The 16,704-nt window shown below is 41.8% G+C and overlaps 1 protein-coding gene across 6 annotated transcripts in view; it reads right to left on the reverse strand.

Moving 5' to 3' along the window:
- LOC109893235 (oxysterol-binding protein-related protein 7) overlaps positions 1 to 16,500 on the reverse strand; it is a 24,506-nt gene extending 8,006 nt beyond the window's left edge. For 2 of the 6 annotated variants that reach the window (XM_031827216.1, XM_031827215.1), the window contains exons 1-11: positions 16,374 to 16,500; positions 5,427 to 5,642; positions 4,800 to 4,940; positions 4,482 to 4,535; positions 4,233 to 4,346; positions 3,697 to 3,879; positions 3,360 to 3,492; positions 3,096 to 3,217; positions 2,830 to 2,931; positions 540 to 702; positions 174 to 307 (exon numbers count right to left, since the gene is read on the reverse strand). In XM_031827216.1, coding sequence (XP_031683076.1) covers positions 174 to 307; positions 540 to 702; positions 2,830 to 2,931; positions 3,096 to 3,217; positions 3,360 to 3,492; positions 3,697 to 3,879; positions 4,233 to 4,346; positions 4,482 to 4,535; positions 4,800 to 4,940; positions 5,427 to 5,567 — 1,287 coding nt within the window. In that variant the 5' untranslated portion in view covers positions 5,568 to 5,642; positions 16,374 to 16,500. Of the gene's footprint in view, positions 1 to 173; positions 308 to 539; positions 703 to 2,829; positions 2,932 to 3,095; positions 3,218 to 3,359; positions 3,493 to 3,696; positions 3,880 to 4,232; positions 4,347 to 4,481; positions 4,536 to 4,799; positions 4,941 to 5,426; positions 5,643 to 14,251; positions 14,444 to 16,373 lie in introns of those variants that run through there. The other 4 variants (XM_031827214.1, XM_020486355.2, XM_020486357.2 and 1 more) reach the window with 4 other exon arrangements.
- Between the last annotated feature and the right edge of the window lie 204 nt (positions 16,501 to 16,704).

Below are 16,704 nucleotides of genomic sequence, written 5' to 3' on the forward strand. Positions count from 1 at the left end.
TTTCTATTGGTCGCTAGGTCTCTTCCTGTTCTTCTTGTTACTTCCGAAAAAAAAAGAAACGTAGGTCTCTCCTTTGGAGCCATTAACAATGGTTTATGTTCTTAGTGTATAGCAGGAGGTTCCGTCTCAGCGTGTGTACTATATATGTGAGTGTGTGTCCAGGGCCTTTTTACCTCAGACAGTGTGCTACACAGGGTGGCCAATTGATTGGAGGTGGAGGAGCGTAGGTCTGGACCGGTCCAAGCCTGTCGGACCCGCTCACGTTCCAGGGCGAGCACTTCGTGGATGGACTTGAGAGATGCATGAACTAAGAAGATTACGGCAGACAAAATGTCATTTCCATTTGATTTCCCGTGTTCATCCACACCAACATAAGTCCCTAAGTAACTAAAGTAAGTCAATTACTACCAGATTGCAGTGGTCTACATAGGTCCTCTTTTTTATGTTGCAGAACCAGCCTCACTATAACCAGCTCTACACACGACTTTATGAACACCCCATCGAATGAGCCCCAAAACCCTGTAACACCCCTCTCTTACCCCTTTGGGACAAAGCACAGATGTCCTGCTGGATCTTCTTGGCTTCGGGGGAGGTGATGAGGGGGTTGGAGAGCTGAGAGTACACGTAGTCCGGGATGGACGACACCGAGGTGGCTCCCACACTCAGGTGGTTGGACGATGTGCTCAGGTGGCTGGAGGTAAACTGAGGGAGGGGGAAGATGTGTGTAGAGAGCCATTTTGTGTGTGTGTGTGTAGAGAGCCATTTTGTGTGTGTCACTTTCGAGCTTTACATTGATGTCGGGACCTTGACAAACGCAACAGTGAGTGATGACCATGAAAACAAAACTGATGGCTAGAATTATGCTCAACAAGTACATTATTCTCCTGGCTTTATCTAGCTCCATCTTTAAAAAAAATTTTTTTTATCTTGCCTGTTGCTAGCTCGCTAGGTAATTAGTCCTCAGATGACATCTGCCATGTTGTAGAAGACCATCTAATTACATGTTTGTTAGCTTGCACAAGCTGCCTCTGAAGTTGGAAGTTGTCATTCACTTAAATGTAAACAAGCCCAGTTGGATGCCTAACTTAGTTTATATATTGTATGTTAGTAGCCTTACTTCTTTTGTAGAATCTCTACAAATTCTATTCTTTAGAAAAACCCATCTCGTCAGCTTTAAAAAAATACTAGGGTGCAACCATCAGATTATTGTTAATGCAATGTGTCAATGTGTTTGTACCGGTCCCTAACCCATAAATGAAAATGGAGAGGGGACATGCGGGAACAGTGGGTGAAGGAGGAGGATTCTGAGACAGCCATGACACAGAAATGTCCAGAAAACGTTCTTATCCAATGACGAATGTCTTGTACAGTGTATCATAAGTATTCAACTCCTTAGAGGTCACATTTTCCTGTTACAAAGTGGGATTAAAATGGATACAATTGTGCTCCCTTTTTGTCAACAATCAACACAAACATTAAACACTAATGTACCTTGATGAGATAAGTATTCACCCCCTTGAGTCATTACATGTTAGAAATACTTTTTTGGCAGAAATTACATCTGTTAGTCTTCTTGGGTACGTCTCATCAGAGCGTTGCACACCTGTATTATGCAATATTTGCCCATTATTCTTTTCAACACTCTTCAAGCTCTGTCAAGGTGTTGGGGATCATGGCTAGACAGCGATTTAAGTCTTGCCATAGATTTTCAAGCAGATTTAAGTCAACTAACTTGGCCACTCAGGAGCATTTACTATCTTCTTGGTGAGCAACTCCAGTGTAGATTTGGCCAAGAAAGGTGATTCATCTCCCAGTGTCTGGTTTTCCTCCAAGTTATTGCCTGCGTTTATCTCCATCAGTTTCATTTTGTCCTGAATCTCCCCAGTCTTTGCCAATGTTAAGCATACCCATGACATGATGCAGCCACCACCAGGCTCAAAAATAAGGAGGCAGTTACTCAGTGATGTGTTGGATTTGATCCAAACATACAGCTTTGCATTTAAGCGAAAAAGTATATATTTGTCTGTTTTTTTTTTCCCACACTAGGATTACTTTAGTGTTTTGGAATATTTTTATTCTGTATACTTATTTGTATTAATCTTTTCACTCTGTCATTTAGGCCATCATTATAGAGTCACTACAACATTGATTCATCCTCAGTTCTCCCATCACAGCCATAGAACTCCATAGTCATTTTAAAATCACCTATGGACTCATGGTAACATCCCTGAGTAGTTTCCTTGCTCTCCTGCAGCTCAGTTCAGAAGGACGATTGTATATTTGATGTGTCTAGGTGGTATATCGCATCATCCACAGCACAATTATTAACTTTACCACACAGAGTTATTCAATGTCCGATTTGATATCGTTACCCATCTACTAATCACTGCCCTTCTTTATGAGGCGTTTGAAAAAGCTCCCTGGTCTTTGTAGTTCAATCTGTGCTTGAAATTCAATACTTGACTGAGGGACCTTAGATGTTTTATTATGTATGGGGGACAGAGGAAGGGTTAGTCATAAAAATAAAAAATCACCCCTATTATTCACACAGAGTGAGTCCATGTAACATATGTGATTTGTTAAGCTACATTTACTCCTGAACTAATTGTGGCTTGCCTAAACAAAGCAGGTGAATACTTATGCAACTATATTTTAGTCATTACATTTTTGTCAATTTGGAAATTGTCTAATTGTATTTTTCACTGAGACTATTTTCTGTACATAAATTACTTTAAAAAAAAAATCATATCTATTTCAATCCCACTTTGTAACAACAAAACGTGGAAAAACACACTTATGATACCCACTGTATAGGACATGAGAACTTACCATGCCGCGGGTTTCGACTCCAGACAGGGTGCGAGAGTGACCAAATATCTTGTTTGTCGTCTTCCTCTCCTTCTTGGCCTTGGGGGTATTAAGGGTCAAATTCTGAAAGACAGGTAGAATAGATACATGCTCAGACTAAAGAACAGCCAACCACTAAATGAATACTCCAATGTCACACTCACAGGTGTGCCATTCTTCCCCCCATAGAGAACATCTCATATACAGCACGTGCGGTTGTAGAGTAGCGGTTAGGGCGGTGACCTTACCTGCATGTTGATTCGTCGCTCCAGGTCACTGTTGGAGATTGGTTGCTGGTCACTCTCCAGCCAATTGAGCCTCTGGATGAGCTGGGCCAACTCAGTCAAGTCCAACTGAGAACGAGCTAGCTCTGTGGGGGTCAAGAATCAGAGAAGATTATTGATAAAGCTTTGGAGTGAAAGCTTAGCTCTGAAAATAACTGGATATTCATTTAATGCTGAATTGCAAAATGATAGCCTTGATTCCCTAGCTTCACCATGGAAGTACCTTACCTTGGGAGCAGGTATCTGACTGGTGGGTCTGCTGGAGCCATGCTGCCACCTTGCCGTTGACCCCTGGGGCTGCTGTGGGCGGAACCTCCATCTCAGCCTGGTAGACCGAGGCAGTGCTGGCGTAGTGAGGGTACTGGAAACAACATGATTTGGGGACAGAGGAGGGAAAGAGAAAGAAGAGTAGTCAAGTGTCAGTCAAAGCCAATTTGTATAAAGTCCTCTTGTTCTATTCAGAATATACCTTCACGTATTTCGGTGTGACCAGAACATATTTGGGTTGTAGCACTGCAAGTAGCAGACCACATTGCGTCACACCCCTGTTTCTCTGTTCACTCACCATGCCTGGCATGGCAGCTTGGTTCCTCTGGGCTAGACTGGCCATGGCTGGCAACAACGTGCTGTTGCCCATGGTGAGGGCATGGAGGACTCCGTGGTGGACGCCCAAGGCCTCATTCTTCTTGAAGACACGATGGGCACACAGCTTGGTCAGCCATATGTAGAACAAGTCATTGTTCTTGGCCTAACAGGAGAGTGAATTTTACATTAATAATTATGTTAATTGGGGACAACACATGCTAATTCTTCTGGATAAGAAACAGATGTGAAAAGGAAACCGTTGAGCGTGAAAAAAAATACATCAGCGCTGCAGTTCTTGACACAATCCGGTGTGCCTGGCACCCGTTCAAAGGCGCTTAAATCTTTCGTCTTGCCCATTCACCATCAATGCCACACAATCCACGTCTCAAGGCTTAAAAAAATCAAAATGTTCTACCCACCTCCTCCCCATCATCTACACTGATTGAAGTGGATTTAACAATTGACATCAATAAAAGATTAGAGCATGTTCTTAGTATTTTGGGATACTCAGTGTACCTTGACGTGGTATAAATAGTCTCCACCATCCAGATCGATGCGATTGGACTTCTTGTTGATGGACATGACAGCGAGGCTAACGTCCAGGGAGCCGTGGAGTTTTCCTCTTTGGATCTGACCAGTGGAACATTAGAATGGATAAACAAGCATTCCATAGCCTGTAACATTTACAATACGGCACTGACCGATTTCAGAATGATTGATATCGTGAGTTGAATGTGTTTTTGGAAATGTATTGTGAATACATACATCCTGCTGTGTCTTGGAGTACTTGAGGATCCCTTTTTCCAACAGGAAGTACCTCTGAAAGGAGAGCGACAGAACCACATTAGACAGGGGTCTATTCATAAGTGCACACCAGTAGCAATGAGAACAGATTTATTTTTTTGAGAGGTTTAGATTAGTTTGGGAAACCCTGGATTAGTCCCTTCCAGCAATTTACTTCCATTTGAATACACCCCAGGAAGTCAGGAGTGATGGTGAAACAGAACTAAATAGCAAAACTGTGCTTCAATTGGCTTTCAACTGTTCTTCAAATTGGCTTGCCAAGTATAGCCTTCACATTACCTTGTGCCAGCCATTCAAAGGATACTTCCTCCTCTTCATCAGAAAGCCCTCACAGATACCAGGGATGCTCATGTCCAACCCTGACCCGATCCCTGAACCCATGTCCATGTGGTCTTCCAACACCTCCCAGTGCCTGGAGTTCTATGGGGGGGGGGGGGGGGAAATACAGTTTTCATTAGTTTGGCTCCCAAGTGGCACAGCGGTCTAAGGCACAGCATCTCAGTGCTACTAGAGGCGTCACTACAGACCCTGGTTCGATCCCGGGCTGTATCACAACCGGCCGTGATCGTGAGTCCCATAGGGCAGCGCACAATTGGCCCAGCGTCGTCCGGGTTAGTGGAGGGTTTGGCCGAGGTAGGCCGTCATTGTAAAATAAGAATTTGTTCTTAACTGACTTGCCTAATTAAATAAAGGTTAAATAAAATAAACATGTTGCATTGTCCATAAAGAACTTAATACTCACAATATGAGTTTCATCCATTCAGCCATCCATCCATCCATAGAGATATTCATGATGGTTATATACATCATTGGTTGCATTATAGTGTAAAGAGGAGACCCGTCATATGCATGCGCCAGGCACACGCCACTCACACTTTTAATAAAAAGGAACGGCTCAGAAACTACCTGGCGGGAGTTGCGTGATGACCCAGCGCTGTCGTTCCGTGAGTGTCCGGCCTTGAATCCTCCAGAAGGAGACTTGTCCAGATTGCTCATCACTGATTGGCTGCTGTTGAGTGAGGGTGGGCACACCCGAGGGTCCATCATTATGATAGGATGAACAATGTCGCTAAAAGTAAGCTCTGCTTTTCGACAAGGTTCTCTCTCAGAGGAAACACAAATCTGTTGACACAAAAGGAACAGTAATGTGAGGAGACAAAAAAAAGTGACGTTTTAACTGGTTTCACATTTAGCAGCTTCATACGCTTTTTAATGTCCCATTTTAAATGATGAGAAATCAGATTAATAGACTTGAGGACGTCTTTTCTTGAAATTCAAGTGTCAGGAACACACATCACATGTGCTGCCCTGCTGCAGTGGGCCCTTGGATCATAAGTTCAGGAAAATGAGGAAGACAACCTACACATAATCCACCCCAACCTTATGGTTGGCTTGGCCTTATGAAGACCGTGGTGGACAAAGCGGTACTAGACAAGGTCCAGGAGTACTGACCAAAGAATATGACAATGCATTATTCAAATTAATCAGATTCTACTAGCAATTTTTTAATTGGTCAGCTCTTTTTTAATTTCAGTCAAAACAATATTTTCCAGATTTTTTTAAAAATTAGACCTAATCTACAGCATGAGAGATTATCAAAAGTATCAAACAGATCCATTTTTTTTTACTGTGGAATTGTATCGATCTACTGGTACTCCAGAGTTATCCTATTCCATGGAAGAATGTCTTTAGTCCCTTGATAGCATCCAACACAACAGTGACACACCAATGTTCAGATGTAAACACATACAGTGCCTTCAGGAAGTATTCACACCCCTTGAGATTTTTTTCCACATTGTTAACAGACTTATTCTAAAATAGATTAGATTAAAATAAAACTGTTTAAATCAGCAATCTACACACAATAACCCATAATGACAAAGCGAAAACAGGTTGACATTTTTACAAATGTATTAAAAACAGAAATATCTTATTTACATCACTATTCAGCCTCTTTGCTATGAGCCACAAAATTGAGCTCCGGTGCATCATGTTTCCACAACTTAATTGGAGTCCATCTGTGGTAAATTCAATTGATTGGCCATGATTTGGAAAGGCACAAACCTGTCTATATGAAAGGTCCCACAGTTGACAGTACACGTCAGTGCAAAAACCAAGCTATGAGGTCCGAGACAGGATTGTATCGAGGCACAGATCTGGGGAAAGTACAGTGGCCAGACGGAAGGCACTCCTCAGTAAACGGCACATGACAGACCGCTTGGAGTTTTACAAAAACCACCTAGACTCTCAGACCATGAGAAACAAGATTGTCTGGTCTGATGAAACCAAGATTTAACTCTTTGGCCTGAATGCCAAGCGTCACATCTGGAGGAAACCTGGCACTAATCCCTTCGGTGAAGCATGGTGGGGGCAGCATTATGCCGTGGGGATGTTTTTCAGCGGCAGGGACAGGGAGACTAGTCAGGATCGAGGGAAAGATGAAAACTTGCTCCAGAGTGCTCAGGACCTCAGACTGGGGTGAAGGTTCATCTTCCAACAGTACAATGACCCTAAGCACACAGCCAAGAAAACAACAAAAAATAGCTGTGCAGCGACACTCCCCATCCAACCTGACAGAGCTTGAGAAGATCTGCAGAGAAGAATGGGAGAAACTCCCAAAATACAGGAGTACCAAGCTTGTAGCATCATACCCAAGACAACTCAAGGCTGTAATCGCTGCCAAAGGAGCTTCAACAAAGTCCATGCCAACAACAAATTCTGAACCTATACATCCATGCATTAATAATTTTATATTACTTAAAGTGTGTGGAAGAGGCGATTTTTATTTTTGATCAACAATGACAATCCACCCGAGTCTGACAACTTGGATGGAAAATTACTGAGGATGATAGCAATGATATTGCCACTCCTATTTCCATCTCTTCAATCTAAACATACAGTAAAGTGTGCCCACTCAGGCCTGGGGTGAAGCAAGTCATTTGATCAAACAGCCGACCAATCGGCATGTTAACAACCTTTAGTAAACCTTTGTTTTTTTACAATGTTTGACTAGATAAAACTTCATCTCACTGTCAAATGCGTTTATTTTCAGCAAACATATGCTCATACAAATATTTACACAACAAGATTAAACAACTGAGACACACTGAACAAGTTCCACAGACATGTGACTAACAGAAATTGAATAATGTGTCCCTGAACAAAGGTGGTGGTCAAAATCAAAAGTAACAGTCAGTATCTGGTGTGGCCACCAGCTGCATTAAGTACCACAGTGCATCTCTTCCTCATGGACTGCACCAGATTTGCCAGTTCTTGCTGTGCGATGTTACCCCACTCTCCACCAAGGCACCTACAAGTTCCCATGAAAATAAAGGAGAGCTGCACACTCTAGGAGCTCAGATTCAAAAATGTAATACCCAACGTTGACAGCCAAGCTGTCTTCATCAGGGTATAATCACAAACACTGCGGGATGACTCATTTATAGTGTCAAAAGACGCTATGTAATCATGGGCAAGAGTGGCCTAATATCATTGGTTAATTCTCAAATATTAAAATGGCATACAAACAGCAGCATACAAAAAAAAAAGGATAGCATACGATCATAGATTCATTTTAGACTACACAAGCTTACAAACAAGTACAATGGCAAAGTCACAATAATCACAAGAATGGCTTCAGATCAAAGTCTACGTTGAGACCCGAAGGGAGCAAGGGTCTTTAAGTTAAATATCCAGGCAGCCTCTTGTTTTAACAATCAATTATAAAGGTCACCCCCTCTACTAGGGAGGGTGACATGTTCGATGCCAATATAAAACGCAGAGGCGAAATCGAGTGGCCTGCCTCCAAAAAGTGGGCCTCAACTGGGTAAGTCAAGTTTTTGCACCTAATGGTTACCCCACTCTCCACCAAGGCACCCACAAGTTCCCATGAAAATAAAGGAGAGCCACACACTCTAGGAGCTCAGATGCAAAAAATGTAAAAAAAAAAATTAAAAGATGCTCTGAGATACGTACTTTTAATTTGCGCTTTGTTTTACCCACAATTTTTACCACATCGACAAATAAGATAAATAACTGCCTTAGTGGAGCACGTAATAACACCTTTGATTGGGATCGATTTCCCTGTTTGTGGGTGTTTGAAGGATCTACATTTATAAGTGCCATAGCATTGAGCACAGCCATGACACTTGTAATTTCCATCCAGTAGGGGTGTAAATAGACGTTGTTCAGGAATATCTTGGGGTGGTAAATCAGGTTGGATCAATTGGTCTGAGATTTCTGCCCCACAAGAATATGACCAAGGGAAGGTTCGAAAACATATTACCGAGACTATCGGATTTTAGAATGTGTCAATGTTTGTGATAGATTCCCTTAATTTGTTCAGAGCGCTTTGAATAGCGGGTAGTTAGAACGCAAGAATGCGTGATTTTTTTGCAAGACAGACCTTAAAAAAGGTCATGTCTCGTTTTGTTTTCAATTTTCTCAACGGCAAGATTAATCTGATAATTTTTGTACCCGCTTTTGAACCTACAAGTTCCCAGACATTTCTGGGGGGAATGGCCCTCACCCTCTGATCCAACAGGTCCCAGCGTGCTCAATGGGATTGAGATCCGGGCTCTTTGCTGGCCATGGCAGAACACTGACATTCCTGTCTTGCAGGAAATCACACACAGTGTTACGATTACCTGCAATGACAACAAGCTCAGTACGATGATGCTGTGACACACCGCACCAGACCATGACGGACCCTCCAACTCGATCCCGCTCCATAGTACAGGCCTCGGTGTAACACTCATTCCTTCGACAATAAACGCGAATCCGACCATCACCCCTGGTGAGACAAAACAGCAACTCCTCAGTGAAGAGCACTTTCTGCCAGTCTTGTCTGGTCCAGCGACGGTGGGTTTGTGCCCATAGATGTTGTTGCCTGTGATGTCTGTTGAGGACCTGCCTTACAGGCCTATCAGCCTCATTCCAGCTTCTCTCAGCCTTTTGCGGACAGTCTGAGCTGTGATGGTGGGATTATGCGTTCCTGGTGTAACTCGGGCAGCTGTTGTTGCCATCCTGTACCTGTCCCGCAGGTGTGATGTTAGGATGTTCAGATCCTGTGCAGGTGTCGTTACACATGGTCTGCCACTGTGAGGACGATCAGCTGTCCGTCCTGTCTCCCTGTAGCGCTGTCTTAGGCGTCTCACAGTACGGACATTGCAATTTATTGCCCTGGCCCCATCTGCAGTCCTCATGCCTCCTTGCAGCACGCCTAAGGCACGTTCGTGCAGATGAGCAGGGACCCTGTGCGTCTTTCTTTTGGTGTTTTTCCAGAGTCAGTAGAAATGCCTCTTTAGTGTCCTAAGTTTTCATTACTGTGACCTTATTTGCCTACCGTCTGTAAGCTGTTAGTGTTTTAACTTCTTTGGGACTGGGGGGCAGTATTGAGTAGCTTGGATGAATAAGGTGCCCAGAGTAAACTGCCTCCTACTCAGGCCCAAAAACTAGAATATGCATATAATTAGTAATAATAATTAGAATAATTAGATTTGGATAGAAAACACTCTGAAGTTTCTAAAACTGTTTGAATGATGTCTGTGAGTATAACAGAACTAATATGGCAGGCAAAAACCTGAGAGAAAAATCCAACCAGGAAGTGGGAAATCTGAGGTTTGTAGTTTTTCAAGTGATTGCCTATCCAATATACAGTGTCTATGGGGTCATATTGCACATCCTAAGGCTTCCACTAGATGTCAACAGTCTTTAGAACCTTGTTGTTTCAGGCTTCTACTACGAAAAGGGAGCGAATAAGAGCAGTTTGAACCAAGGGTCTGGAAGAATTTCATGAGCTAAGTCACGTACGGTTGGAATATTATTGAAGATTTATGATAAAAACATCCTAAAGATTGATTATATACATCGTTTGACATGTTTCTACGAACTGTAATGGAACTGTTTGACTTTGTCTGAACTAAGTGCCTGCGCCCTGTGAATTTGGATTTGTGAACTAAACGCGAACAAAAAGGAGGTATTTGGACATAAATTGACTTTATCGAACAAAACAAACATTTATTGTAGAACTGGGATTCCTGGGAGTGCATTCCGATGAAGATCAAATGTACGTGAATATTTATAACTCTATTTGAGTTGTGTGACACCTCTCCTTGGTTGAAAAATGGCTGTAGGTTTTTCTGTGGCTAGGTGCTGACCTAACAATTGCATGGTGGTCTTTTTACCGTAAAACTTTTTAAATCTGCCACAGCGGTTGCCTTAAGGAGAAGTTTATCGTTAATTGTGTGTTTACACTTATAAACATTGATGAAAGATACGAGTATATCTGTAATTTGATGTGGCTCTCTGCATTTTCACCGGATGTTTGTTTGAGACAATGCATTTCTGAACATAACGCAACAATTTCAAATTAGGTTTTTGGACATAAAGATGAACTTTATCGAACAAAACACATTTGTCTAACATGGAGTCCTGGGAGTGCCATCCGGTGAAGATCAAAGGTTAGTGCTTAATTTTAACGCTATTTCTATATTTTGTGACACCTCTCCTTCTTTGGGAAATGGCTGTATGTTTTTCTGTGGCTAGGCGCTGACCTAACATAACCGTAAAGCCTTTTTGAAATCAGACACTGGTGGCTGGATTAACGAGAAGTTCATCTTTAAAATGGTGTATAATACTTATGTTTGAGGAATTTTAATTAGGAGATTTCTGTTTTGAATTTGGCACCCTGCAATTTCACTGGCTGTTGGCGAAGTGGGACACTACCGTCCCAAATATCCCAGAGAAGTTAACAACCGTTCCACAGGTGGATGTTCATTCATTGTTTATGGTTCTTTGAACTAGCATGAGAAACAGTGTTTAAACCCTTTACAATGAAGATCTGTGAAGTTATTTGGATTTTTACAAATTATCTTTGAAAGACAGGGTCCTGAAAAAGGGAAGTTTCTTTTTTTGCTGAGTTTTACATTTATAAAAAGATTGTGGGAGCCGTTTTGTTAGTTAGTTCAGTTTTTGACATTATCATTAAAGAACACAATGGAAGCCTCTCCAACATAATCCAGGTAGAGTCAGGCATTCCCCAAGGCAGCGGTCTAGGCTGTATTTTTTCAATCTTTACTAATGACCCGCGACTGTCTTTGAGTAAAGCCTGTGTGTATGTATGCTGATGACTCAATACTACACATATCAGCTACCACAGCAAGTAAAATCACTGCAACACTTAAATAGCTTTAGTCAGTTTCAGAATGGATGGCAAGAAATAAGTAAGTCCTAAATATTTCAAAAACTGAAAGCATTGTATTTGGAACAAATCATTCACTAAAACAAAATTACAATTGGCCCAGAACCGGGCAGCACAACTGGCCCTTAAATGTACACGAGAGCTAAAATGAATTAGTGTCAATCTGTCCTGGCTCAAATTCACGTGTGAGAAGTATTGACATGTCGAATGCCCCATGTTGTCTGTTTAAACTACTAGCACCCAGTTCAGACACCCATGCATACCACACAAGACATGCCACCAGAGGTCTCTTCACAGTCCCCAAGTCCATAACAGACTATGGGAGGTGGCACATGACTACGTGGAACTCTGTTCCACATCAAGTAAAAACTGATCAAAATACAACTAATTAAAGAGCCGGGACTGAAGAGGCACAGACACACGATAACATGCATACTATACCAGCAAGGGTGCATGTTTTGGTTTTTGCACTAGTACTACACAGCTGATTCAAATGATCGAAGCTTGATAAGTTGATTATTTTAAAAATCAGCTGTGTAGTGCTAGGGCAAAAAAAATGTGTTGTGAAATGTAATGTTTTTAATTGTGTAGAACTGCCTTAATTTTGCTGGACCCCAGGAAGAGTAGCTGCTGCCTGGGCTTGCAAATGGCGCAGCGGTCTAAGGCACTGCATCTTAGTGCCAGAGGCGTCACTACAGACCCTGGTTCGATTCCAGTCTATCACAACTGGCCGTGATTGGGAGTCCCATAAGGCGGTGCACAATTGGCCCAGCATCTTCCGGGATAGGGTCATTGTAAATAAGAATTTGATCAACTGACTTGCCTAGATATGTTAAATAAAATAAATGGGGATCCATGATAAATACAAATGTATCAAGTCTGGTAAGACTTCTGCCATTCTGTTGCATTGGAGTTTGGTTATAATTGTATTGTCGCAATTTATTAAAATCTGGAATCTGCAGGGGACTCCAGATTTTCCTGGTTTTAATATAACTGTTTGATATATGGAACTCGGAAGCACTGAATTGAGTGATTGATGTTGTCATTTGAGTAAAATAGGGGGGCTACTTTCCATTTTTAGTGATTATTTTTTTATCTGCTGATAGTTGCTTCAGGGTTAGAGTCCATGAAGGCTATAGGTTCAGTCCAACTTATTTCATTCTGATTTATAAAGAATTTCATAGTAGCTTTTAAAATGGTTATTTATAGCATTGTCTCTATTTTCAGCATTCGTTTCCTTATCTTTTCAAATTATAACTGGTCTGGCGTGTATTCTTTTTGTGAGCGCTACGAGGTGTTTACCAGGTTTATTTACCATTAAATAGTATGCTTTGAGTTTAGCCTGTAGTTGTTGGCGCTCTTCAAAAGTAAAAGATCATATTCCTGCTTAAATTCTGATGAATAACAGCCAATAACATGGCAAAATTGAGCTTCTGATGTGATCAGAGCAAAAACTGCCTATAGGAAAGCAAAGAATCAATGACAGTATTGTTGTTTCTAACTGAGTTATGTTACAATTAGTGTCCTGTCTGCACATCAGTTCAAAAGAGTGGAGTGACCATCCAAGAACTGTGTGTGGGAGAGCAAGCTTTGCTCAAACAGCCCACGCAACAGAAAGACATAGACGAAGAGGTAATCAGAGGATTGCATGAAATATTCTGCTAAATATTCATGCTTATGATTGGACAAAACAGATGAAAAGGAGCTTCATGTCAAATTGAATGTCCATTAGTTTCACGTGGAATTCTCGTTTCATTACATTTGTCAACTAAAATGAAAAGTAATTTATAATAGTATTTTTTCCAGGGCTTCTCGTCTTGTCATCATTATTTTGTCAACAAAAATGGGTTGTTGACGAGTATATTTCACGGTAGTTATTGCTGACAGAAATTGACTGAGGGGGCATCATCAGAGTACAAAAAAACTCCAATATCCCACAGATTACATTTAGCTGAGGAGGCCATTTTGATTACAGTTTCTCCATCAACTGGTGGCAAACACAAACAACTTTCTAGGTAATTGACTGTATTTTCCCATTCTACAGGGAGTAATACGAGTTGCCGTTGCTGATTATTTACAATATGTCATGAAAAATGTAGTACATACTGTAGTCAACTGAAACTAAAAACTCACGCCCTCTTGGGTGGCTTTGAAATCATTTTAAAATATACTAAAAATACAGCCATCAAACAACGGCATTCCTGAATCTCGCAGACCAAATGACTTGAGGCTTATGCTGTCATGATACATGGTCAGCTTAATGCTAAGTCGGGCCGAAGAAGAATGTTACAGGGACTGACGCACACAATAACGATGTGGAATATGTCGTTCAACCAGATAACAAGGATACAAACAGACTCCTTTTGAGTAAGAGGGCAACTATGTTTCTCAGGCCTTTTAAAAACACGCGGACTGAAAGTGTGGTGACGTTTGGAAAAAAACAGAGCTTCCTGTCAGCATTGATAAAGGGCTCTTGATAGCCGCATATCTTATGGTTTGAATTAGAGAACTTATAACTATTGACACATACCTGACACCAAACAAAACATGAGCCTGTTCTGGATGCTTGATTCATTTGGATCTGGATCAAATGTTCTGAACAGCTGTGTACAGTAACACAACCATAGCAACTGCCAAGTTACTCCTAACAATCAAGAGTAAAACATCTACAAACATCCCCGCCGCTGTAGCTTCCTCCTGATGCAGTCCAGAGTAGCAATCACAACATCGGAGTCTTGGTTGGAAGAGGAACGCCTAATAATCCAAATGATCTCTGAAGCAGATCACGGGAACACCAAGGAGAAAACTGCCAGAAGAGATAAAGAAAGTCACAAGAGAGAGAGAGAAAGACAGCATCAGGTGCCGGAGGCATAGGGTGATCGGACAGGTTCCTGTGCTCCAGGAATGTGCCTGAGCTGCATGCTGCACCAACACACAGGTGCCCTTACAGCCTCAAATGACACTGCTGCTGCTACTGGGACACCTGGGATGTTCCACCTTCTAGACTAGGTTCAAGGTTTAGAAATACAACATGAGGCATACAATGAAAGTGTCGTGGGGTAAGGAGGGATTGCCAACGTAAGCTTTGGCGGCACTGCTAATTCCAAGCCTGTTCCAAGAGTATTCCAACATGGCTGACATTCTGCAGGACTGTATCTATGGCTGTGGGACATACTCGTACCGTAGCATTGGTCAAATCACATTTGATGGGCCCACATGCATACCATAGCCACTCCCTTGTCCACAACTTGGGTTTATCAGAACCAGAATCAGGGGTAGACACATGGTGCAACCTTCAGTAAGGCCGGGATACAACATTCCTAAATGCTCACCCTGGCTGGTCATCTGTAAAGCATTATATAAACCATAGGCATTACCCATATATGTTCTGATGGAAGTATAGACTGTCACCTTAATCACCAACTAGGCCATTAACTGTGTGACTGACAACCTTCCTGATCAAAATAGCTAAATATACACTAAAGAGACAGAAATGTGTTTATAGCCAAATTGTTCATATTTCTAAAAGCATATATGAGCGCAATACAAATGTTACCATTTTACCTTAGAATGTTACCAAGACTAGGACATGGGCAATGGAAGTTCAAGTCCTAAATCAGTTGAGGCCAGAGAGTAACTGGATGCATATATTTCTACAAAGATGGTAAGCAGAAGACACGAGTGATAAGCAGAGATGGAGAGTTGAAAATAAACGGCATTTGATAGCCTTATTTTCACTTCATCTCAGAAGTCTGTGAGAATAAGCAACAATGTTATAGCATGAACAAGAAACGTATCACTAGATCCTCCCTGTATCCCACGCGTTGATTAAAAACTAGTTTGGCACCTGGATTTGAGCACATTCGTGTGAACACACACACACACGCTTCAAAGCCAAAGATAGCTAATAATGTTACGACAACGGGGCCAGTTGCTGCTCAGAAAAGGTAGGCCTAATTACAGTACTGTTGTGGCTTCAGAAAAGTTTTGCTAAAATGTTGAGAACGCTTGAAAAAGGCCAGCCAGGTCACCCGTGATACAAGTCAATAGTCGATGGCCATCCATGTCTGAGGACATCGGGAAGTGACGTGGAAACCAGCCACTAGGGGCAACGGTGTGCATTGTGGATGGCGGATGGGCATCTGTCTCTGATTCTTAAGGTTGAAACGAACTCGAACTCAGCAACAGAAAGATGTTTGTGATTTTTGTTTTAAACCCATCTCCAATCTTAAACATTAGGAGTTTATGCCTAAACTTAACCGTAAACACTTCGAAATGTGACGTTTGCTACAACTTCCAAATTAGTTTAAAAAAACATGGATTAACGTCTAATTATGATGTGGGACTGTGAGAGCTAATTGCAGCACTCACTTACATCTCCTATGGTGGCACAGTTGAAATTCAAGGTGTCCAATATCCAACCAATTATGAGTTGTTTTCCTTAAAACAGGCCTAAGCAAAGGAAACAAAAACACTCGAAATTCGATCCGTAAATGATCAAACATAGCCTACCGCAATATCAAACTCAATGGAAGCAAAACAAACAATTACTAATAATTCTCTAAATCAAACATTCGCTTCAACCAATTAAATGCACTTGCATTATGTTCATTTATTCCCTATTGTCAATTAAATAAGAACGAAAAACTAACCTGAAACCCGTGGATAACCCAGGGACGTGGCCAGCGTGAAAGAAGACTGACTTTTTTTTTGCTTCCTCCCCATTTGTCATATCGTAGCACTACGTCACTCCGTCGTCGAAATCCGAGTGTCCCAGGTGAGAAAGGTGTGCCCAATCCATATGCCGCGTTCAAAACAACTGTGACTCGGAAATGTCCAACTTCAGTGCATTCAAGACAACTGGGACTCGAGAAAAATGAACTCCGACTGTGAAAAATCCAACTCGGAATTCCAACACGGAATTCGTTTTTTCTGACTTCCCAGTTGTCAAAACACGCACTAGTTATAAACCCTTACCTCTCC

This window comes from Oncorhynchus kisutch, linkage group LG6 (genome assembly GCF_002021735.2).
Source record: "Oncorhynchus kisutch isolate 150728-3 linkage group LG6, Okis_V2, whole genome shotgun sequence".
NCBI lineage: Eukaryota > Metazoa > Chordata > Actinopteri > Salmoniformes > Salmonidae > Oncorhynchus > Oncorhynchus kisutch.